At 42.8% G+C, this 25,668-nt stretch overlaps 1 protein-coding gene across 3 annotated transcripts in view; it reads right to left on the bottom strand.

The window, feature by feature from the left end:
- The window catches only part of LOC128872533 (uncharacterized), a 357,175-nt gene that overhangs the window by 116,342 nt on the left and 215,165 nt on the right, over positions 1-25,668 (bottom strand). For all 3 annotated transcript variants that reach the window (XM_054115334.1, XM_054115335.1, XM_054115333.1), the window contains exon 7: positions 5,915-6,032. In XM_054115334.1, the coding sequence (XP_053971309.1) occupies positions 5,915-6,032 (118 nt within the window). The remainder of the gene's footprint in view (positions 1-5,914; positions 6,033-25,668) is intronic.

Genomic DNA, 25,668 nt, shown 5'->3' with positions numbered 1-25,668 from the left:
GAGCCTCTCTTTTCCTCCTGTTCTCGTGTTTTCCTCGTCCCCACACCCCTCGATGATCGTATTGACCGACAGCTGGAATACGTCGTTGGTTCCTGATCAATGTAATTGGACGCGGCAGGAGCCAAATGGCTTAGATAAGATTAGAAGTAGAGGAAACTGGGTTGAAACCGACGAAAAGAGTAGTACTAGTTACTTCTGGCCAATGGGGTTTCGAAGAAAGGGTAGTGGAAAGATTTTGTCTTAATTTAATACCGTTTTGGTATCGAAGGTGACTAGGAAGAGTCTATTTGTTAATTAGAAAGTTGAATTATCGTGGTGATATTTTTAGTATGGGACACTAGTCTAATATAGCTTTTTAGTAAAGGTGTTGGAGATATGGACCTATCATGTTTCCTTACTAACTGTTGCTACAATTTTTTCAAACAATTATTAAAATAGAATTTAAGCTATTGGGTTGTCCTGAAAGTTCGTGGCAATTTTTCAGAAAAATTCCAAGTCACATTTGAATTTTGATATACATTTATTGAATTACATACTACCAAAATGGACTTTATTTCTCTAACTCCAAAGATACACCGATATCCCTAACAGCTTCTATTATCCTCGATAGTTTCAGTATCAAATACTTCAAAACTAATTTGTCTCCGCTAAAAAAAGTTCCAGGCTACATTCAGACAAGGAGCATAAACTGTTGAACTAACCCGTGCATTTCCAATTCCAACGACAATTCACCGCGAGTACAAGACGTCCATTCGTCAGTTCGCGGCATAAATCGCGTTCAACAGGCGATTCACAAAGGGCGAGCAGTTCCCGCGTGAGCACAAAAGCGAGAACTCGACGTCTCGTGAGAACAGCTCTCGCTGAAATCTGGATACACACGGCGTTGACCCGTTATCGTGCGTTCGCGATCGTCTGCCATAATTCGCGCGTTGTCTTTCGGCGGCCCGTGAAACATTCACCCTGATCGGAATCGCGCGCGTGCTCGCTCGGTGCGTGTGTTGGCGTGTTCCAGAACTTTCGCCATTTCACCTTCACCCAAGTTAGATACTCTGGATACGTGAAGCCTACAAACGGTAAGGAAACCCCAAAGGTAAACGTCCTTAACACTGTTGGAGACACTGCTGTCATAATTTCCCTATTCAAGAAAATTTTAAAATTTTCGATCGCGATAAAATTTTTGGTAATGATAAGTATGGATGCTTTTACATTAAACGTAAACGAATCAGAAACGTCCTACTGTTGGAGGTACTACTGTCATAGTTTACTTATTGAAGAAAATTTTAATTGACAGCGTCAACTATCGATGCCTTTACCTTAAATGAAAAGCAAATGAAAAACGTCCTACTGTTGGAGACACCACTACCACAGTTTACTTACTCGAAACAATTTTAATTGATAGCGTCAACTATCGACAACTTAAACTCAAACGAAAATTAAATATTTCAAAATAAAATCCTACTTTTTCCAAACACCATTTTCAAAGGCTACGTCGAAACGATATTACACAAACCAAGGCATTCCCGATTGGGAGTAACATTGATCCCAGGTTTGGGAACGATAAGAGCGAGGGACAAAGCCAAGAATGAGGAAAACGTCGGGAAACGCGCGCCGGGGAATGTGTGTGAAAATTCATCGCTCGGTTTCACGCGGAGATTCGCGGTTTTGTTGTTCGCCTCGGTCGGGGGAATAAATAATCCTCGGCGGCACGGTCTCTATCCGCGAATAATCTGCCACCGATAGACCGACTCGGCGCTATGTCAACGTCGGTTTTGCGCTTTCCCACTGCGTCGAGCGTCGCCGGTTAGAGGGATTGGCAAAAAATGCTAATGAATCCCGCGTAACCGGTACGCTGATTTATGGCGATCGTGTTCCGCTCAGAGGATCATTATGACACTGTTAGCTTTCGTCGGCGGATTCCGCTTCGGCTCGCGTGTGTCGGGGTACGCGCTTAGCTTTCTTCCTCTGATGCTGGAAAATTATCGACGTTACCGGTAATAATGGATGCGTACTGACCGTGGCGACCAGAACGTTTCGCAACCTCGGGACCTTCCGCGTGCCCGTTTCGGGGATGCTGCGATTGTTTCGAGAAATCGTGGGAAATCTTCGACAAGAGATGTAGGATTGTACCTATTCCGTGCGTATGGATGCTAAATATTTTTGCGCAGAGGGTTAGGCCTGCTAATGTAATAAGCGAACGATGACTATCCAGTCTTCCTTAACTGAGCTACATGCTGGACTTTTCAGAATGACGAGAAACATTACTCGGGCTGATTTTTTCCTACATAAGTCTAATATTGAACTAAAATGAGTTCACGCATGTTTTGGTTAGACATAGATGTCTTTTCATATTCATAATTCGATCCTGTATGAAGTTAGAAGTTCAACACTAACTAAACTAACTAACTAAAGTGTCTAAATACTTATAATTTTAATCAATTATGTAATCATTGTCGTTATCAACAATATTTTTCCATCTAGTGTGCAAATTTTCAATACCTGATCATTCGCAAAAACGACATTACTTTCTGGTCCTCCTAATGTAAGAACTAATAGTACCAAAATTCTCTAACTATTGATTCCTTACAATAAATTAACCAAAGAGGACCAACGACGAAAATCAAAACCTGCCAAATGTTTAATATCTAACAGTTAGATTATTTATTTACGACTCGCCACCGTCGACGTCGGTGAAACTCAGCTTGGAAATTGGTTCGAGAGTCTCGCTACTATATCGCGACCGAATCGCGAAACTTTCTGAGCTGGTTTTTCCTCTCCGAGAGGAACGCACGCGGAAACCGCCTCAAAGATGCCGAAAGATAGAACGAGACGTTTCTCGAGAGAAGCCTGGAGCGGAATATCGTCGGTCCGAGCCGGCCATCCTCTCTCTTCTCGAGCTTCCTCCTGGATCGTTTCAGGAGGCCTCGTTGGGACTCGAGTGGACGGTTGCACGGGGCACCATAAAGCCGCGCGATGAACGATACCGCAATAGGCTGCCGTGGCTATCGCGCGTGATATGTTTTATGAGTCGGAGAGCATACCAATGGCGGCTAAACGAGTCAGCCGAGGACGTCGCCGCGTGGAGCACCGACTGCATCCTTTGCGATCGACTCTGGACAATGTTTTCATCCAAAATCTGGTTTCTGATAAAATTTTTGTGAATTTTTAACGTGGAAGCTGCGCAATGTGGATAGTTTAAACATTCTTCTAATAGTCAAAACAAACATTTCTGACCATTTTTAAGATGGAAAATTAGACGTTTCAAGAATTGGAAGGGAATTAGTGTCCCAACGCACGGGAGACTTTAATGCGTGGTTGGTAGGTACTTTCTCAAGTTTCGCAGAAACAAGCTATATACAAGTGACACCAACTACTTTGCTATTTTCCATTGTTATTAAAGACACGGTCTCACAGTTGAAAGCATCCTTTTCAAAAATCTCTAACATTTCATTTGTTTGTTAATATCTCTCAAACCATACTCAACATTAAAAGAAAATTAAATACTAAATCTCAATTCTTAGTTTCTCTTCTCCCTGAATTCCTCTAAACTTTTCCAAATCTCTATCCCTCCCAAAAATTCACCGTCCTAATTAGTTTCTACAGATTTTCTCGAGTGTATCGGTTGTTGAGCCACTCTTGTCAACGTCCCTGGTCATCAAATATTTGTGATATTTTCCAAGAAATGTAATCTGAAGTACAATATTTTAGAAAAGTCAACATGGTTTTCGGTAGACGCGATTCTCGATCAGGAAACTGCATTGTCGGCGTTCGATTGTCGGTGCTCAGACGACGAAGAATCGGTACCGCGATCCCGGCACGGTCGATCGAGAGACGCCGCGCAGATAAACGGAACGGCAGGGATACCGATAAAATAAATTGGCGTTATGCCCGATTCTTATCAATGAAATATGCACTTTCTCCGAACAATGGAGCGTATTATGTAATCTGGAATATATATTCAGTTTCCTTGTGTTCACTTTCCTCGATGCCACGATAATGGACGATCGTTATTCAAAATTCTATTCCAACGCGTTAAGTGGCGCATGATTTACCGCCTTTCTCGTCCCGCTTTTATTCAGCCGCTCGGAACACGCCGTAAACGCGGTTTTAATGTCCCGTCGATAGGATCGAATATTCACGGCAACGAGAAAAGAATTTTCCTCGGAGAACGGCGACACCTGCTCCTGCGGGTACGAGCTAATGCACATCGGGTGATCATCTCGCGTGACTCTCGAACTACACATTAACGGTTGTTATGTTGATTTTTGCTGGTTCTCACTTTTAATGATAGAGCAGAAAATTATAGTTAGTACTTAGTGCATTATAAAATGATCGAGAATTTAATAGCGTCTGTTATTTTTTCTATAATTACAAGTATTAAGTCCCATGTGAATGAACCATATTAATAAAAGTCACGCTGGTGGTATCTCACCCTCCTCAACAAAATACCAAGTTTCCGAAACTGCGATACAAAAATGTGTCACCTTTGTCCATATCCAACCAGTAAACGAGACGAATCAAAGTTATAGTTAAAATGAATACGTTCAATCGAATATTCGCCTGACATCGGCAAACACTTTGTTGCTCCTCTTCGCCCAGAATCAATTGATCCCCGCGCAGGCGGCTGTTTATCAACGTAATTAAATTATCGCGCGCGGCACGCTGTAATTACGAGCGATATCAATTTTTTCCGCGTTTCTGATTGGCTTTCCAGCCGAGGTCGGGGCGAGATTAATTAGAAAAACGTCGTATCCGCGGCTAATTGATGACCGTGCCGGTCGATGGAAGACAGGGGCGCGCGCGTTTCGCTAGGAAATTCGTAGTTGCGGCTACGATGTCGGCCAGAAACGATACACAAGCCGCGATTTTGCACCTCGTCTGTGATTATAGTGGGCGTGTCGTGGATGTCACGGCCGCGGAAAATTATAATTATTACGAAAACAGGCGTCGATCACGTTTATTTGTCGGAAAGTGCACACGCGCGCGCGCTTGTTCCTCCGTCGGCGAAAGATTAATAAATTGGAAATTCCATGGCGGCCGATTGCAGTCATTATTTTGAGGATCATGGGCAAATCCGCGGACAGGGGGTAATAAATCGTTCATTTCGAGCACAATGTCCGACAGCGATAAAAGTTTCTCGCCATGAACGCGTACAGTGTTCGTAAATGAAAGCTTGAACAAATTGGCACTGGCTATCTTAACGTAATCCAGCTTTGAGTAATCCAAAAGTGGGGCAATGTTACATTTTCTTTACTCGAGGATTCGGATAATAAAACGAACGTGATTTTGACAGTGAAGATCATGTTTGATCGTTTAGAAAATAAGTTCTATGATTTTTAAGATAGGAAACTTTAAATTTTGATAATTACAAGGCAACGAGTCGTAAATTGTACGATAGAAAGTTTAGATCGATAGGACTACTGTTTTTCGCTTAATAAAATTGTGAAAATGACATTAATTGAGACACGTGAGAGTGGTGATTTCAATGCGTGGTAGTACTACCAGTATCGAACACTGATAGTTAAAGATAGTTGGAAATACTCCACTATTTATGACTGGATAATACTAAACAATTTTAAGACATGCCAAGGAGGACACTTCCTGAATATCAAACTAAATTTTCAAATAGGTAAATATTCTTAAACAGCTATTCAAAAGACTTTAACTCCTTGCATTTCACAGCGATCGTTGCAAAGTCATACATATTTTTATATTCATAGTTTTATTCAAGGTAACGCATACTGAATTAACGATGTGAATAAGCAAAACTTTAATGATATTTTTTATGAGAAGGGACACTCTTAATTTTCAATAATGACAGCAGAAAATTCTCAGAATGCAAAGAGTTAGAAGATTGGAATAAAAGCTGAATCGATTAAGAATTGTGAACGTTAATGAACAGTTGCGTAAAAAATACCTGGGTAAACGGGCGAGGTAGAGGAGAAACGACGACACCTCCTTAACGCAGAGGGCGTCCCATCTAGAGGGGTAATCCTCGAACTCGAGAACAGGCCTGCCACTCGCGTCCGTGCATCCTGCAAACAGACGATAAACAATTAATTAATAGTCACATAACGAGTCGTCATACCTATGCTGAAGTCTCACTCTTATTGATACATATGAATTTTCCTTCACATATAGTTTCTTGGAACCAATACAAATACCCTTGCTTAAGTTTACACGTATTTATCTTAAGTTGTGCAACAATATTCACATTTTTCTTTTAATTCCCTTGTATTAAATACATGTACCCTGCACTTGCTCCAAGACCAAAAATGTAAATTAGAAAAGTAGTAGAGGACCAAGAAATATTATCTTTCAAATTATTATATTAAGATTCTCTTGTATTCTATTTGATCACAAACCTTTGCGCTTTAAATAACATTTCTACCAAACTCTCAATAAACCTATTAATAAAACAAATTAAAAATGTCGACCACCGATCGTAGACCTCAGAATTAGGTCCACTCATCTTGCTATAAACACGATCGTTCGAAGCGTGCCTCTCGGATGCATTATTCTCAGCAGCCCACGCTCCACTCTCGCGGAAAGAAGACGCGCTCACGAATGATCTCGCCGCGAGTCGCATCAGCGGCGTAATAAAAGTCGGTAACAGCATTTGATTACAGGCCGTGATCCGATTCGTCGTGTACCAGCGGCAGATCGTAATCTCCCAACGTAGTAAGTTATTAAACGATCGGCTTTTAGCAGTGCGCCTATCGCGCGGGAGTAGGTCATCTTCGAGCAAAATCTTCGGGTTACAAAAGCGGGAGTAACGATGAAAATGTAATAACATTTCGTACACGGTCAGATCTGCCGCGGATAACGTGAAATAGGAGACATCGTAAAATCTTATTGTCTTAATCGTGACCGAGGCCCGAACGTCGATGCTCGTATCGCTTGGGATCGGAGTCCCCTTGGCTCACGAGCGACGCTGCTTTACAAGCTCGTCATCGTTGCGTGATGAAACGATACCGAGCATAGCACGCTCGTGGAAGCTGCAGGTTTCAATTATGATCATTTAATAATGTCAATTTAACGGCTGGTGTCGCGGAATTTGTTAACCTTCGGTAGAAGTTAAAATCGTTTTGGTTAAATCTGGGTTATCAGTCCTCTTTGGAAATTATTTCCTAGGAAATGAATGCAGATCCGGAGTTCTCCTCTTATACAATGTTTACGTGGACCTCGAAGAGTAGGAAATATATATTTTTTTTTATATGAGTGTTTTATAAGTTGGCTCAGCACGAGATTTATTAAAGTGTTGGTTTCGCAGAAGAGGGAGCTGTTTTATTTTCTTTCTAGCAAAAAGTGCATTTTCTATAAAATTTTTCAGAGGTTCAGATTGAAATTAAAGGTACCTGGAGCAACTGTCTCCAAGGAAATTGCGACATCTTTATTTTCAGAGCTATGATCCTACTCCTTTGATTATAGGTGGTTTGTACATAGGCGCGTTGGTTTGAAGATATTTGCGAAGATTGCATCCGTTCGATTTAGCGACTCGGGATGAATAGCAGCTACCTAGCCACCCAGCGAGTCCTAAACTGGTTTTATCGTAGACCCGAGCAGATACGTAACGGATAGAAGAAACGAAGGAAGTACCAGTTTGTAATAAAGTAGGAAACGCGCAATAAAGAAGAGGACGCTTGCCAGCGGCAACATTTCATTGGCTAGGTTGCCAAGGTGTGGGTGATCATGACTTTTCTTCATTGTCTGTCACAGAATATGGTACTTACGATCAGGAATAATTATTCCCCCTCGGGAAATGAAAATCAAACTCCCCATTCTTAATATGAGGAATCTAATATCTCCTGTAAATGGTCAAAGACATTCTAATATCCGAGAATGAAAGTACACAAATCCCAATCATTTCCTACGCAGAACATAATTATTAAACTTTCGCAAAGTTTCAGTCATAAAATAAGAAAAATATCGGGCCCGCTACTCAACGCGCATTCATTTACTCTCCGCGAAGTACGAACTTCGATTCGAGGCACCTGCCGAAGGATTTACTTCCTCGATTTCTTCATCGAGACGCGAACGAATGCAACATGCACGTTTTCCATGGAAATACGCGAAGGCGCCCCGCAGGCTGTGTACAAAATCGGGAAACGATCGAGAGAACGGCGCACGTTAATCGACTCGTAAACATCGAACACTCGTCAGCGTGATTTCTCGAAGCAAGGAAATGCAAGAGCACGCTTGGACGCCAGTCGCGACCTTTTTTTCTTTTAAAGGATCCAAGCGCGCCGCTCGGATTACCATAACCGATCGATTACTTGGCCTTCCGCGAGCGGTTTCACCGCGCGATGAAGACGTTAAAGCCTAGGACTGCCTGCAGCTCGGAGACTGGCATCGCTGTCACGAGGAGCACGATGTCCGATGGACGTTTTCACACATTCACCTCGAGCCGCCAGGAACAAGCTCCGCGGTTTTTGTCGACAACGAGCGTCGATATCGGAACGTTGAAACGAGCCGCGTCTTCCGGGGCAAGAAGGAGGAAGCGCAGGTTATTATTATTCGTCGTGGTAGGAGTATTATAGTAATGGTATTGTCTGTAGGATCATGCCCCAGAGACACCGAGTTTTCACCATTGTAATCCTCTGGGATGCTTATGACTCGCAGCTGTCCGCAGAAGCTAGTATGTTTTCTAGAATCACCTCGTTTAGGCCACTTCACACTCAGGGACTTTATATAAAATATAGGGTTTCAATGTTTTCAATTTGAAACGAGCATCTTCTTGGTGAAAAGGAGGATGTCATGCTACTTTGGACTTAGGAATTTCGGTGATATTGGGCTATGTTGTGGCTGAGGAAGAATTAGGGGTGGTTTAAGTCATGATATGTCTAGTTTCACAGTTCTTCTATGAAATAAAGGGTTCCAATGTTTCAAATTTTAAACGAGCCACTTTCCTAAGCGAAGAGGAAGACATGCTACTTTGGACTTGGGGATTTTAGTGGTATCAAACTACGCTGTGGTCCAGGTAGAATCAAGAGGGGTTTAAATCACGATTTTTCCCCAAAATAGCCTAACACCACCCACACCAGGATCTTCCACCTGAAGAACTCACGTCCTCCTCGCCGATTCCCGATCGACTTCCTCTCGAAATCAGCTCGTTCCCGAGGAATTCCTCCGCTTTCTCCGTGGCGCGTTCCGAGATCGAGTTACAATAATAACCGTTCCGACGTTGGTGCAGGCATATATCTGCCCCGGCGCGCATTCCGCCTCTACAAATCGTCGGTCGTCCATCATCATCGCATTACCCCCTCGATAAAGATTGAACGCTGGGCCGACTTAGCTTTTAGCGTAAATCAAGCGTACTTACGACTCACGACGCACACCGTTCGAGGAGGAAAGCTCCTCGCGGCCCCGTCGATCCTTCGAGGCTTCTCTTCGTCCGGGAGTAAGGCAGAACGAAGAGGAAAAAAAAGGGTTGGAAGGACGCAGGAGGGAGGGGAGGAAGGATCGCGAGTAGCCGCGAGGCGGTTCTACTCGTGGCTCGTGAGAAAGATGAACGATAGTCGGATGGATACGTCAACGTGCGTGCCATTAGCCGTTGCTTTTTCGATTTATCGCCCGACCGCTGGATCCGTAATTTCTGAGTACGTGGCCGAGATCCTCGACCCGAAGATCCACCGATTTCTCGCCCCTGTTCCTGCTTCGATTGGCTTCTATTCGATCGAGAACGATATGTGCGTCGACATTCAAGCTTAGATAGCTAATTAAGTGGTCTCTTAATATAGGTATCATATGATTCTGTCGACACATCCTTTGGCAGTGACAACGTCGATAAATCGTAGTGTTTGTATTTCAAGCGATGATAGATATTTCTTTCGAAACTTGATTTAAGTGGAAAATACCTTTCCTTGAAGTAAAGTGCCAATCGTTCCTTACCGATACCTTATCAATAATTTAAATACCATAGCTACCCCAAAACTGACCATTTCTGTAACATCCACCATTCTCTAGACATTCTCTAGTCTTCAAACACAAAACAATATCAATAATCCACTTATCGTCAAATTATTTCTTGGAACCGATGTCTGATATCACCTTAAATCTTCTGTAATTATCAATAACTCCCAGCGAATCTCTTTTGCCACAAAGGTCTCTTCTCCGACGGCCTCGTCATCGAAGAATCCGTTGAATAAGAAAAATCTATAAAACCCACGCATCCCAAGGCGTTTTTTTCCAGCGAATCTAATCGATTCCCCCATGGCACGTTCGCTAGAATCACCGTTAAATACAGCAATGCGAAGAATCCGCGTGTCGTCTGGTAGCGTCATCGTCGATGATCGATGAGGGAGTCGCGCCTTCTGCGCGATTCCCGCGTCTGTTACACGTTCCCGAGACGCGACTAATTAAGCGATTAGCGAGTCGCTCGAGCGGAGGAAGCGTTAAACGTAGGCAGCGTTACAAAAGTCTTTTCTTAAATTGATTTTTTTTCTATTCTATTTCATTCGAAAGGTTAACATCAAAAAAATTGATGACATGAAAGATGTCAACATAGATCTAGAATTCAATGCTATCCGAGTTACGAGGCAAGTAATACAAGGTACTTATCTCGAGTGTCTTTTTGCTGAGGATAATTAAGTCAGTTTCTCCCGAAGCATAACGGAACAGCCTAGAATTCTGAACCATGTGCAAACATGTCGAAGCATGCATCCAAATGAAGACACTTCGAACACTTGCTGCAATGAAGAAATATATCCCCTCGAATAAAGAAAATGATTTCTGTAGCCATTCATGATTAGCATGTATATCTCAAGATTAAACCATCAATTTTAGCACACTGTCTGTTACACGACGAATCTAAAAGATCTGACACCACAGGATTCACTTCATTAATTAAGAAGAGAATCCCAAAGCCATTCGAAAAATTCCTGACCCACATATCCAGATATTTATTTGAAGAAGGAGCATTCCTTCATGACACCGTACCATTCATCAGACCATTCCTCGACTGCCATAATTTCCACTAGGCTTCGAGAACAGATATCAGTGTCCACTGGAACGTGTTAAAGAAATTGATTTTAATTGGAGTCAGACTAATGGGAAGACGGTCAGCGTAGTCTCGAGAGAGGACAATTATTTACATCGCGGCGGGAAGAGGACCCCCGTATAAACACACTGATAAGTAAAATTATCGTCGTGCTCACCTGAGCGTGCGGCAGGTTGACCCTAGCGAGCTCTATCGGGCACGACTTGGCTCTGGATTAACACTCGTTAGCTCGCTCGGGACGCTATAATCGCTTAATTAGTCGCCGAGCCACATCGCCACGTTCTTCGCGGAATAATCGATTCCCTCTACGTTTCTCATGGATGGCCGCGGTGGAAATTCCCTGATGCTAATACGAAAAACATCTGCAATTATAATTTCGACGCGATACGGACAGGTAGACGGGCCTGGGATCTTATGAAATAGAAATGATTCTTGGATTACGAACTCGCTGTTGGAAGCTATTCTCCCGAAGAAGCATTACTATTTCTTATTTCAAAGACTTTGAACAGACGTTAGTTTCTAGAGGAAAAGGAATTTTCCAAGAAGGATAACAGAAAAAGAAAATAAATAGTAAACTGTGTGAGTAGTATCAACGAATTCAATCTGATTATTCCCAAATGGAAAATATCCGTAAGTCACATCTGAACTGAGTCTACTTTTTAATAAGCATCTTCTTCGTCACCATATTGTAAAATGCCAAAAGCAACAAATCCTTGAATAGTAATTCTAATTAACCTGTGCCATCGTTAACGCAAACTAGTGTCAACAAGGTAAAACAGATAGAAGATCCTCAGATCTCTGTGATCTATTATCTACGACGCCTAAGTTTGCAGACCCACCGCTGAGACGCGCACCTAATGCGCATCGTAATATTTTAGATTCCCTCGTATTCCACATATTCATTTTTCACTCGTCAACGACGAGTCCCACAGAAGTTAGTCGTTAGGATCGATGACTCGATCGGAGATACCCCGTGGAACGTGTTGAACGTTGATTAATACCCGCGAGAACATCTTATTTGCGGAAAGTCCTTCCACAAAGGCCAGCGTGCGTTCATTACTTAAGCACGAATGTACGCGGTAATGCGAAAAAATTGCCAGACCTCTATTAACCTTCAATCTTTCACCTTTCGACAGACTATCGACTTCTGCGTACCGCTCGTCGATCATGCGCCGAGCGGCGAATGCACGGGACGGCGCCTCCGTAACGCGTTTCCGTATTTCATGCGCGTAAATATATCAAATCGTTCTGGCATCAGCTCGGAAATTACGAAACAAAGTGTTTAACATTCCTACGGTTGCTTCTTCGCGTGGCTTTGCCACATTTCAGCTTCCATTGCATTCCAGGAACAAAATGACAACGCTGTATCTTTCTTTTTTGAGCAAGGTAAATTAGGACTTGGAAATTAGTACGTACTGTTCATTGACAGTGTATTCGTTCCGAAATAATTTTACTTGTGGACATGAAAATGCAAGGAAGTTCAAAACTTCAGAAAAGGGAATGAAGATTTAAGATTTAAGGTGATCTCGAGAATAGGCGGAGCAGTTTTCATGTGAATTTTACAGAATATTGTCACGTTAAATGAAATATGTTGTGCAGGTTTGGATCGATGTAAAAATTAATATAGAATTACCCAATTGTACCTTCGGTATTATTTTCCTACTTCCCCTATGAAAATTTCCAGTCACCCATAGTCGACGTGTCGAACACACGCTATTACGAGACCACGCCATTGTTTTAAATTGGCACAGCAGCAAAGAGTCGAAGCAATTTTTCTGTGATTGTTCCTGCAAAGTAGCAGCCTTTTATCTAAAACTTTCCATCGATGGAGTCGCCGTCCCAGATTGTGTTTCGCGAATGTGTGGGCGTATTTCGACCTTTGACCCGACCCCGGCGCACACTGTCTACGCTAAAATGACGCCTAACCACGCCCGTGGGCCTTATCTTTCTATCGTGACCGTTCCAGAGAATCTATTGGAGAGATCGGGCGGCCAATTAGTAGGCGGCTGGATGGATCTCCGTTAGAAACACGCTACCGAATGGATCATTAAACGCGAAACGAATTCACTGGTCGCCATTGGCCCTGGACTTCCTCCCATGAGAAGCGAGAGCCGCGAAAGGGAAACGTGCAACGTTCCTGGAAAAAGAAACAGAAAACACTCGACGATATCATTAACCTTCGCTGAAATGAACGCCAGGCAAGCGTAAAGGAAAACTCATTCGAGACGAGAAAAGTCGGGAGCCAATCTGCGAGAAACGAGAACCGAGAACGGCTGGGCAAACTCGGGCCTGGCAACGCGATAGAAACCGGAAGCCAGCGGAGATGAGAGCGTGGGCGGCTGCCATTTGAATGATTAGGGTTGGGAAGGAGACGATTGTCGATGGCCTGGATTGCTCCTTTGATTTAGTCGACTGTCAATTCCTTTTTTATTTATTGGTACTCGAAGATGGAATTTTTTTAAGTATTTACTAGTTTATGTGGTGTCCCATAGGTGGAAGTAGACAAGAATTATAAAAAAGGGGTGAAGTGAAAATATGTATTCTACTTATTTGAGTTTGTGGTGTTTTTAATTTCCCAGGAGTGATGTTTGAGGAATGAGTTAGTTTGAATAGAATCTAGTAAGGAAAGTAAGATCTCAGCTAAGGAAAGTAAATAAATACTTCAAGAATAACTACCTTTCTTAACACCAGTTGCTTATAAGCATATCAACCACTTTATAGCAACTCATTGGAAGCACCTTGGATACGAGATACAATTTTTGAAAAAGATTTTATTCGTCCAACAAGTAGACGAGTATCGTCTACATGTATAATACATCGAAGTATACTTCGCTTACTCGATACATTATACTTGTTTATCCACAACAAAGACCCCCTCGAGTGCGCAGATCCCGTGGAAATGTAGAACGCGAGGTTTCCCATACATCCGTCCATCCGTCGAGCGAGTTCCCGCCTCTGCATCATGCGCCGAGGCACGTTCCTCGGCTCGACCGATTAAAATTCGCTCACCAATTAGTAGCCTAGTCCCGTTTCGCGTCGGACAGCGCGGTCCGCCCTCGACCCTCCGTTTCTACTCGTAAATAACGAGGCTCGCGCGGGCGTGGGAGCCGCCACGGGGTCTTCACAGGCGGAAACAGGGACGTCTCGGCGCGAAAACTGAGGCTAGAGGAAACGGAGAAAGGCGGACCCAGCAATCTCTCCCCTTTGGAGGTGCGGACACCTTCGACTCACCAAGGTATAAGCTGCATACAGCTGTCATTACAGATATCTACTCGATAACAATTGGGAGGTGTTCGCATCTATAATGTTAATTACACTCCACTCGAAGTGAGGAAAGTTGATGTTTAAACTACTGAGAACATGTATGTTGCGTATCTTTGTGCTTAAAAGGAAGAGGGCATATCAATTTATTAGTATAATTAGTCTTATAGCAAAGTCATTATTAGAATTAATTTTAAGAGGATATCATTTTAGGAGGATTTTTTAGGAGGTTATTTGACGAAAATGTAACGTTTGTTTTATTCCGAATTATTGTGAATTTATTCCTGTTGTCATTCATCAGTAAAAGAGGATCATGAACCTTCCATGAAACATTCACTGACCTTTCTATACGTGAACATGTCATAAACACGTCTCAATCCTCATGCACGTCTTATCATACCATCACCTTTATCCATTCTTATTTCCAGAATTAATCTTCCTTGCTTACATCATGTCCATCTATCCCTTGACACCATACACCTTGCATCACCCATTACAGATTATGCACAGACCAACAATAGACAATCCATAAAAATTAAAATGAGCAACTACCACAGTTCCTTATGCGAAAATGAACCCTCGCTTCCCATGACTCGCCATAAATAACAAAAATACCAAAAATAAATAGTGAATGCACATAAACCATGACGTACGTTGAGTCAATACAGTCGGAGAAAGGCAGACCCCGACATCATCTCGCGGAGGCGCGATCCGCGGACACGTTCCGTACACCCGACCGCTACGTGATTATGGTTATCACCCGTACGATTGGATCGAGCGCGTTAGGCACGCACGAACTCGCCCGCGCGCATTCTAGACCGATCGCGCACAGCGTCCGCGCGCGAACGGAATACTTTCCGCACGAGATCGAGATGAGGATTTCTGAGAAAGTTTTCTGATATGAGTCCAGTGGCACACGCGCCTATGCGAGCCATGCGAACTCCTCTCGCGGGCTGTTCACTCTTTCATCTTTCGTTCTTGTTTCTACGACGTTTTTCTTGGCGGGCGAAGGCTATCGGCCGAGGGAGATGAAAGTACCACGTTCCATGACGCATCGGGTGGCGAGGATGCGTGAAAATGAGATTCGAGGAATCGTTCTATCGTGCTTTGGAACGTACGAGGCATCTCGAGGTAGATGGTAGTCAGGTGGGAGTCTTCTTCTTTGAAACTTTGGTTTTTGTTCTTATTTAAAGGAAATTGGATGACTGCAAATGTGGAAGGGTTGTTATTATTAAACAAGCAGGAATGGTTAGTGTTGAGCTGTATTTAACCTAAGGAGAGATGAATTGCTTGGACTGTTTTTTAAAAACTATTTTAGGATGAATAGTCTAGGTGGGATATAGTTAATTGCAGAGAAATGTTGGGTATTTAATATCAGAATGGTTTTTCAAGTAACTCTTATTTCTATGAAGACGTTGGCTAAATGAATACAATAGACAAACAAAACATAATAAGAATAATTTACTGAGGCAATAGGGAATTTCTAAGAACCGTGAACCGAGTCTGTTGTCTTCGATCCAGTTGAACGAGTTTTTCAGTTGTAGCGTCGGTTTTCCGACGAAACGAGATTGCCACGGCGTTTCGCGGAACTACTCGTTCCAGGAGCGCAGATCGATGATAAGAGCAGCCGATAACGGGTCTTCGGCGGGTGGGCGTATGTTACGTTCTCAGGAGCGATCGAAAGTATCTCTTCCAGTTATATTGATCGCCGATTCGGGATCGACTGCTCGATACTTCGTTCTTGGTCGCGCTGGGGGAGAAATAAAGCCCGTATATCGCATTCAGAAATGCGTAGGGTCTGACAACCACCAGATACAGATAAATAACATTTTAAATATATAGAAAGATATACAAAAAATTACCAAGGAGGGTGAAATTTTAAGACTATTAAAATGCTCTGGAAAGGGACGTTCGAAAACGACAGCTTTTGGGTGTTATCAGAAGAGAATGATTGTTCAAAAATTGCTGCAAACATGTTTTTTGAATGTATACAATGTAAGAGCATTTATATATGTATATCTCCGCTCATTTTCGTTGTTTAGAAGAACGTACAAAATATTGATGTATATTATCTCAATACTCCGAAGATGACTTAAACAAATTTCTCTAAATCTATTCTTCCAACTATATTTTACATAATTGAAACTAAGAAAAAGTATTCTACCCAGTCAAGCAAAATTAATATATTGCAAATTTTTGAACTGCAAACCTCTACGATCTTACACACACATGCTTCCAATACCAATCTCCATTTAGAACCCCAAAGAAGGTCCAGGAAGCCTTCCTAATTGAATTCGATTACCCTTTGAAAATCGAGATTCGAATTGCTCCAGATCGCCACAATTATCGCGTCGCGGTCGTTCCCACAAATGGTCTCGCGCTCGTTTCCAAAAACACGGCCCGGCCTTTCACTGCTCCCAGATCCGTTCCGTATCGCCTAATCGGGATACACGAGGAACGACGTTGAGGAACGGCGTACAGGTGTGTAATGTTTAAGCACGCCACGGCCAGAGTTTACGAGCGCGATGCTCGATCGCTCGCTCGAAACAATGCAACGCGCCTGGGCCGCGTGCTCGCTTATCGGCGCAATTAACGCTAGGAATAAGTCATCGAGGCTCGACGGACCGTACGAGATCCGATAGTTGTCGGGGATCAGATAATTATAAAATGAAACTACCGCAGTGGCTAAGCGCCAAACAATTGTTTCCTAATTATGACAAGGGAACATTTTATTCAGGTTCGAAGGGTGAGGTGGACTGAATTTATTTTTGTACAAATATCGAGTGACGAATAATAGGGGATTCATTTTTGTTGTGTACTGTGTTCACATTGGAATTTTTTGTGTGGGGCTAATTCAGGATTGAAGGAACAGATCACCTTCCAAAGTTTTGCTTTCTGGTGTTGTATTGATGAGATATGTTAATGTTTATTCGTTTCTTAGAAGGAATATTAGAATGGTATTCAAATAATAATATTCAAATAATTTCGTTCCAATGTAGGAATGCTCCCACATTCAAACCATATTCCTATGAATACCACAAAATTATCCAAACATCTTCAACTATCCCCTTTCCTCGTACCCACTCCAACGATCAAGTTTTTGCGCCACATTTCACAGCTCCATTAAACAGCAACGTTTCAAGGTTCAAGTAATTTAGTAACGCATGATCGTCCGTAGTCTATTAACGGATCTCGAGAACCGTCAACAGTTTTAAATGCTTCGTCGATGAATCGAGGAAATTGAAAATCCTTCGCTGCAACATCGACGTCGTTTTTGCTGGATGACTTCACGGAACCCCGGTGCTTGTTTAAATTACGACACGGGGGTTTTTGTCGCGCTTCGTCTCGATCGTACCTCGCGACATTCGATGTTCCGTGCGATTAGCAGCCGTCCTCCACTGTCTTATGCGATATTCACGCGAGCAAGGACGAGGGTCGAACACTGCAGTATCATTACTTTCCACGACGGTGTTGATCGCTGACAAGGTGAATTTACGGGAAGCTAATAAATTTTACTGCCGTCGGCGTCGTTATGGCGACCTACCAATTGGCTTCGTTTGGCACAAAGGGCAGTCAATTTGGGTTTACTTCCTCGGTCAACTGCACGTGTAATTTGTACACATTGAATTCGGTTCCAATGTCTTTTATGTTAACGTGACAGATAATACGGGTACAGTTAACCTTTTCGTGCCCACACTATTTCGATATATGATTTATTGTACAATGCACTAGTTCCTGATAATTTATGGTTTGAGACATTTATGTTTCCTTATTGCAAGCTTTATATCGAGAATGACATTTCCAGTTATAGAGTGGGGTCGTTAAAATATTTTTCCCTTCGATAAAATACTTGGAAACACATCGCGTAACAATTACCACTCCAAATTACTTATAATGTCGATCTGTCGGCATCCGTAGTCTCAGAGGTGGCCTTGAACAGCCAATTGTTTTTTCTCAGACCTCAGTACAAGGCTCCTTCACGGTCTTCGACAATCGTCCATCGATCCTCGTAAAGGTTCACGGTAATTTTCCGATTTTCCTCGGAGGCCCCGACTACCAACCGAGACTTATTTTCCACGGTTGACGTTTACGAGCCTGTCACGGGAAAAATCGTCGGGATGTAATTGCTACGTGCGTTCCAGCGCGTTACGGTGCGTTTGTACGGGCGCGTTTACTGCTTTCCCGCGTACCGCGGTTCGCACGGCGCGCATCGAACGTTTTAGTATAGCTCGCGCAATTAGCGTCGCAGAAAATTCACCGATGGTTAATAAATCGACAGGAAAAAACGCAGCTGCGATCCAAAGCACGATGATCGATGACGAAACCGACCTATAAACATTTCAGTGTTGGGCAAAGATACTTGAAAAGTTACTCTACTACAAATCGATCGTTTTGTTCGAGAAGGATGTAAGGAATTTTTGCGATACCGAAGTATGTGGTGGTCCACGTTACATTAGAGGGGGTTTCAGTCATCACTTTTGTAGATTCGTAGGAATTAAAAAAGTACAAGCCCTCAAAGTCGAGAATTTTAGTAATTTTTAAATTTAAGTGCGATACATTTCCTACTTGCTCACTTTGAAACTAAGTGAGTGCAAGCACAAGGGGTGGTGGGGGTCGATTATCTGTCTCGGTCCTAGAAAACGTGAATAATTGAATGAAAGTACGTCGCGGCGGGTGATGACTCGCGGCGTGATTAATTAAACGATAATTCCTCGTTTCGCTGACCGCGATACGACCGCCCCGTTCGAGATCCTGGCCGGCCCGATTAAGGAATAATTACTCGGCCAATTGAGGATCGCGCGTGTCGTTTCATTGGCGTGGCTCGTGAAAGAGATTCGAGAGCGAGCATCGGCGGTGCCGAGCTTCTAAGTCGGTCATGATATCTCCTTTAATTGGACACCGTGGAATCCTTTGTCGAAACGCTCCTGGACTTTTCAACCTTCATCCGTTTCGCGGCGATCGGAACGCGGAATTCGCGGAAATTCATCGTTGATAGGTTATAAATGAGCAAAATTCCATATCAAGCGTGTGGAATTCAAAAATATTAAGACTAAGATTTTCATCCTATACTGAATAAAACCAACAAACATATTACACGAAAAATTCCTCATGCAAGAGTTCCTAATGAACGGAATAATAATTCAAGAAAAATTAAAATACAATTACCCACTAGAATTAATCAAATCAATTACCCACTGAAATTATACCATGAAGATTTTCTTTCCCAGCGAGATTTAGAAGAAACCTGGGTGTCAATAATGTCGATCTTGATGATTTTCTAATCAGAAACCTAGAAACCCAAGAGCGTCGCCTCGTTGGCGTCGAATTCGCCGCTTTCTCGTCGCGGCGAAACGCTTCGGACGTTCCCAGCGCGCGCAAGGAACAGAGAGCCCCCGATTCTTCGCAATTAGTGCCGTGGAAAATCCGCAACGAATAAAGCCGGTGCGCGAAAACGGGCGAGGCGCATCGATCAGTCGGGGAGGAATTATCGATTGGCCTCGGCGAAACCTTAGCCGGACAGCTCCTTGGGATCTGGGTCGTACCCTGAATTCTGTCTGCGTGCGCGATATACACGATATACAACAAACCTACATCCTTTACACTGTTTTTCGAAACAATTTTCACCGGCGCTTCTTCTGGCCATCGAAGAGATGACCCCTTATCAGCCAGAAGAATAATCCATTCAAATAATTCCGAGGTACCCGATCTATTGGGGGGCCAGCGGGATATACAAATGAGTGTAAGAGATACTGTAAACGGTATCAAAACTATAGAGCGACGATGTTTATGTTTAGAGCGAACAAGAAGATGTAAGAATGAAAGAAAAGCAATTGTAATTGAGGGGTGTGCTACTTCTTTGGTAGCTCCATCTTTTTATGGCTTTTTCTTGTGGCGCAATAAGGAGGAAAATTTAAACAAATGGATCTACCTTCTTATTGCAGCACACCCTTTAATTATAGAATAAGAAGAGAGCATCAGTGTTTCAACTATTTCTGTATGATTGAGACACTTTAATAAACGCAGATGGTAGGTTCCCGACAATTAGACAGCAATCGGCCCAAGAGTACTACAACTTGGGGCAGGAATAGAACACCTTGTCGATGCTAATATTCGAATCGCGACGAGCCGCTAATAAAACAGTCCGACCGGTAACATCGAGTACCTGTTACATTACCGAACGTGTCCGTTTGGTTCTAGGTCTCGCGCAATCGGCCGGCATCGCCGATATAAATTCACCGCTAACAAGCCGCGACTAATAATGACCAGGCCGAGAACGGGTCGCGTTAGGTCTTCAATTATCGTCGTGTCCACGGCCAACACAATGAACAAAGTACCGCAAACCGTGCATAGATAATTAGCCTAATGCCCCGTCTTTGCATAAGTGCGGCCATTATCATAACTCGTCCACGCGGCTCGAACCCGAAGGGTGATGTAAATATTCGTTCGATGAATTATCGAAGACGCGGAGGGGGTTTTTCAGCACCGTGTCCGGAGCACGCGGTCAGTTCCACCCACGCTAGATGCACGGGGGCCTAACCAGGAGGTACCGGGGCCATTTTTCAACGGGGTCCGTTCCTGAACCACCAGGAACGATGATGGAACGCTTCCTCGATGGTGGTTCCGCGAAATGGTTGTTAATCGAATTCATTGATGGCGGTTACACGACCTCTGCTCGGTTGTACAGGGTGGGTTTTAGAACGAACCACGTTAGGGATGTCTGTTCCTTACGTCGAGATAAAGCAAATTATATTAATCTTAAGGAATCCTTAGCGCGTAGAAACTATATTAATAATGACATCTGTAGTAGATCAATTCACCTCTTCTTCAAAGCTTTCGCAAACCATTTGCAATGTTGCGGCATCGTGAGTATATATTTTAGTTTCTAGTAGAGAACGAAGAAGGAAGATAAAGAAAAATCATTAGAAAAATTGAGAGAAGATACAACAAGTCAGATATTTATTGGCGACCATGCGAGGCTGTGAAGTTTCAACTCTTGCTATCGTTTATGCACGTTTTACGAATTATATTACTACGAACAGTGCACGAATATTTCACTCCGTCATCCAAACTGCAATTTATACCAAATAAACAGTGTACATATATCCAATTCCACACTTCGAAGACCAATAAACAGTCCATAAATTTTATTCCAAGATTCCAACTCTACTCCATCGCGAATCGAACAATTTATCTCCCGTGCCCCATTCGAAACTCTAATCCACGCATAAATTTTGCTGGTTTCCATCAACGCGGAGTCTCGCCGGTGGCCACCTGGCCGCGTGAAAGCCTGAAATACGCCGCTCGGGCCGTGTAACAAGATTGTTAACAACGTCGATTAGACACCGAAGCCGGCAAACATAATTAGCGCTCGCGATGTTTTCCCTGTTTGATCGAAAGCGCAAACTTTCGTCCCTAGGCCTCTCGCGGCGTGCTCATAATTATCCGTGAACTTTTCCGACCACGACGATGATAGAACGGTCGTGAGCCGGCGTATTCGCCTTAGACGAGGAAGATTATCGAAGTCGCCGGGTCAACGGCTCTGCAAACATCTTTATTGTCGAACAAGCAACCGTAAAGAGCGGATCGCTTTCACGTTGCAAGCTCCTAGGGCTAAATTACGTGCTCGTGTGCTCGAGCATGAATTAGATGGTCTAGCTTGATCCCCGTGCGAGCCACTGGAGCAGAGCCCGGAGATGGATTTCCGCTTTTTCTGAAGAGAGATCCTCCTCCGACGACGAAAAGTGAAATCGAGAAAATAGGACGATACATTCAATTTAGCTTCCTTCGGAAACTCGTCCACTTTCTGAGTAATTAATTATTTGATATGATCCTAACTTTTGTTCTTCATTTCTAGAGATACAAAAGAATTGTGTGGTTAATTTAGTCCTGAGGTGAACCTGAAGTGTTATGGAATAATTGAATCGAATAATAACATTCCTGGGGAGAACGACAGCTTTCGTACAGTTAATTTTAAATTAGAAGAACATTTTTATCTCGTCCATGATGATTACACAGTGTGTGCCTTGGAACGAACAACATCAGGTCGTATTCTATATTTAAAGTTGAGCAGTGAAACAGCAATTCCCTGGACTTCTTTTTAACACCTCTTCTATATTACATTGTATATTCATAATGTATCCTAATTCTTTATACTGATTAAAACAAAAACAACGAAAGAATTAAGGAATGTAGAAAAGGTGAAAGAAATTAACCATTTAGAGGGTGAACCATGGCGTTTTCTCTCGATCGATTAATATCAATATCGCAACGATAGATAATTTTTCAATTTTCAGTGTTTCCACGCGATCATCTCACCTGTTGATCGTGATGGACGAGAAACAAATGGTCGGCATAAATTCTGATCCGCAGATTTCTCTTGATAAACGGTTACCAGCGATGTAATTTGTACCCTCGTCCCTGATGGAGTAGGAAACAGCAACAAATTAATAACTCGCCGGACCGTTTAGCGTCGGTTCGATTTAATCGCGCCTCGAGAGCAAAGCGTTTCACGGGGCGGAGAAATTAGAGCAAATGAAGGCGTGTATCCTCGATGAGGCCTCGCGATCTTCCAGACGCCTCCGAGCGAAGAAAAGATACGTTAGAGCATCGATAACCGCTATGGAGCTGCCAACACTGCACCACGAATCTTTACCGTTACATCGAATGAATTTTTAATTTTTCTACAATATTATTATTATTATTTTATTTTAAAGAAACAGTCATTTTCTTTCTCTCTATTACGTATTAATTAATGCATTGCTTAGAAACGAATTAGTGGGCTTTGCACAGTCTCGAGAACGTTTTGGGGATTCTTATTTTCTTACTGTCCTCAAAATAACATTGAATTATAAAATATACTGTTCATATTTTCTGTTGACCTTTTTCTTTGTGTCCAGACTTTAAGGGACACCCTACAGAATGAAGTATTTCAGAATAGACAATTGAAAATTAACCTGTTCATAGGAATAAGCGTCACGAATAAATTGCAGTACTTTAATTTAATTCCTTATCTGTTATTTAAATAAAATGTTGCCCATCTAAGTTTTGCATCCTAGCGAACGTCGCCAGCGCTTCCTCTTCCTGTACGTCCCGCCTCTTTTAGGCGAGCGCGGTCACCGTTTCAACCTGGCTAATCGGCGACAAAGAGGCTGCTTTGCCAACTACGGGATTACAGTTAGCGAGCCTATCTCTAAACCTGGACTCTCTTTCCATCCGAAGGGATCTCAGAAGGAAGAGTGGCGTAATTCTAATCCAAGTTTAATTTCAATACTTGCAAGATAAATGTGAAACTAATCTGAAATCAATTTGATCTGAATTATCGAATCGAAGGGAAACTTAATTCTCCAAACTGTTAGAAACACGCACAGCCATATCTACGCACGAACTCCTCAACTCTCCATTTCTCGAGCATTTTCATCAGATCAGATAATGAAACCTTCTCACTCCCACAAGATGAACAGTCTATTTAAAGAAATACTAATTGTAAGGATCCTAATTAGTAACGCTATCGCCTGATTCGACAGATTCGAGCTCGAATCCGAACCAATCTTCCTAGATTTGCTATTTCTGTTTACATATTTATGCCCTGGAGGAATCCACTAATTAGGATGCCTCAGAGTTCCCTCCCATCTTCGACAAAGTCACGCGATCCCACATTTCGGAAACGTCTGGGAGAACCTATATTGTGAGACCCAGCAACCATGGTTGGAGTGTTTTATGGCAATCATAATTAGCAGACTAGTTCTAGCGAGGGGTATCTCGCGATAATGAACAAGAAACCGACGCGCAACCGTAAGGTAATTTTTTTCTTTATTTCAAGAACAGAGTCGCACAGCGACGAATAAGTCGTGTGAAGTTAGGGTTGGGCGAAGATGCTCGAGTTTAATTAAATAGGAAGCTCGAATCATGCGGGAACAGCTGCCGGAAGAGCGCGCAGACGACCAGAAGCTAGGCAAGGGTCGAGTATGTTTGCACAGAAATGCAAACACGGGGACGTGGAAATTGTCGCAGTGTTAACTACTTAGCTGGATTACTTGCGCTGATGTACGTGGAGACTTATTGTCTACGGCACGTTTAAACAGTTGAGCGTGGGAATGACTTCCGCAACGACGACCTTTCCAGTTCTACTTCCTGTTACTTTGACACTTGCTAAGAAGTTTGATACTCCTGGGCATATAAAATTTAATGACATTAAAGTTATACAGAGGCTGTCATACATATACCATAGAATTTATTTAACAGTTTGTTTGTTTTAATAATTTAGTGGACCTATCTTTAGAAGTCACGTCTAAGATATAAAATAATATAGAGGTTAACATGGCACAGGGACGTGCATACATACAGAATGTATTAACCAAATTTTTTGCTTTTTTAGACTCAATATATCAAGAAACTGAAGACGAGAATAAAAAAGAAAGACATGTATCATAAACCACCCTACAGTACTCGAAATAGAAAGTAAAGGAACTAGAGTAACCATGTTTGGTGAAGTTTGAAGAGACAACACCAGAAGAATGTCCAAAAGCAGAAAGACAATTTGTCAACATAATATGTCAAGACACTTAAAAAAGATGAAAAACTAGACCAAGATATTCAAGAGGAGCCAGAGTACGGTGGAATAACATCTACCGCTTTGGAATTTTTCGATCAGCGCAAACGCTCTCAAACTTCTCACAGTCGCAGACCACCTTCCTTATGCCGCCGTGTTCGCAAAAAGCGACAAGACGCCGAGATGTAACGACGCAGGGGATTAATTCACTCAATCGTGCTGCAAAAACAGGCTACCATTCGCGGCAATTAAAACAGATAACTCCCGACGTCGTTATCTCTCCCCTATCTGTGCCCCTTCTCGGATGCTGCGTGGCAGCGATTACCTCGCTCACGGACGCTTCTTCTTCCTGCTTCGCCGCCGAGAGAGCTTCGTGCAACTAATCGGCGACAAAGCGGCAGCTTTGCCAACTAAGGGGATACAGTTAGACATCCTTGGATCCCACCAGCCTGGAGTCACCGACGAAAGGTGGAAAGAAGGATGGCGAGAGGCTCTGGAGAGCACCGGGAAGGTGACATCAAGATCAACGGAGGGCTGTTTGGATTTTCAAAAAGTTAGGTATAACAAGGATGCACAGGATGTATAGGTTGGAAGTATGCCTAGATTAGAGAGAAGAGGTAGTAGAGCTTAGTGACCCAATGGAGCAGGCTTCTTAATTTTGTTGTGTGCTAGATAGGTTATTGTAGCTTGGTGTATGTTTGTTTTGGAATGGCGTGATTTGTATGATCGATCACATGAGTTCTGTGTTATTAGTGTCTCATTCTATGACATTTTGATTAGATTTCAGAAGTCTTGTGTCGTTCATCTTGATGGCTGCAATTTTACAGTTCTTTAAGTTGAGTCACAAGTGTCTTATGTTCTA

The sequence above is a fragment of the Hylaeus volcanicus genome, chromosome 2, assembly GCF_026283585.1.
Source record: "Hylaeus volcanicus isolate JK05 chromosome 2, UHH_iyHylVolc1.0_haploid, whole genome shotgun sequence".
In the NCBI taxonomy this organism is placed as follows: Eukaryota; Metazoa; Arthropoda; class Insecta; order Hymenoptera; family Colletidae; genus Hylaeus; species Hylaeus volcanicus.
Note: the sequence above shows the minus strand (reverse complement) of the source record. Positions and strands in the feature narration are given on the sequence as shown.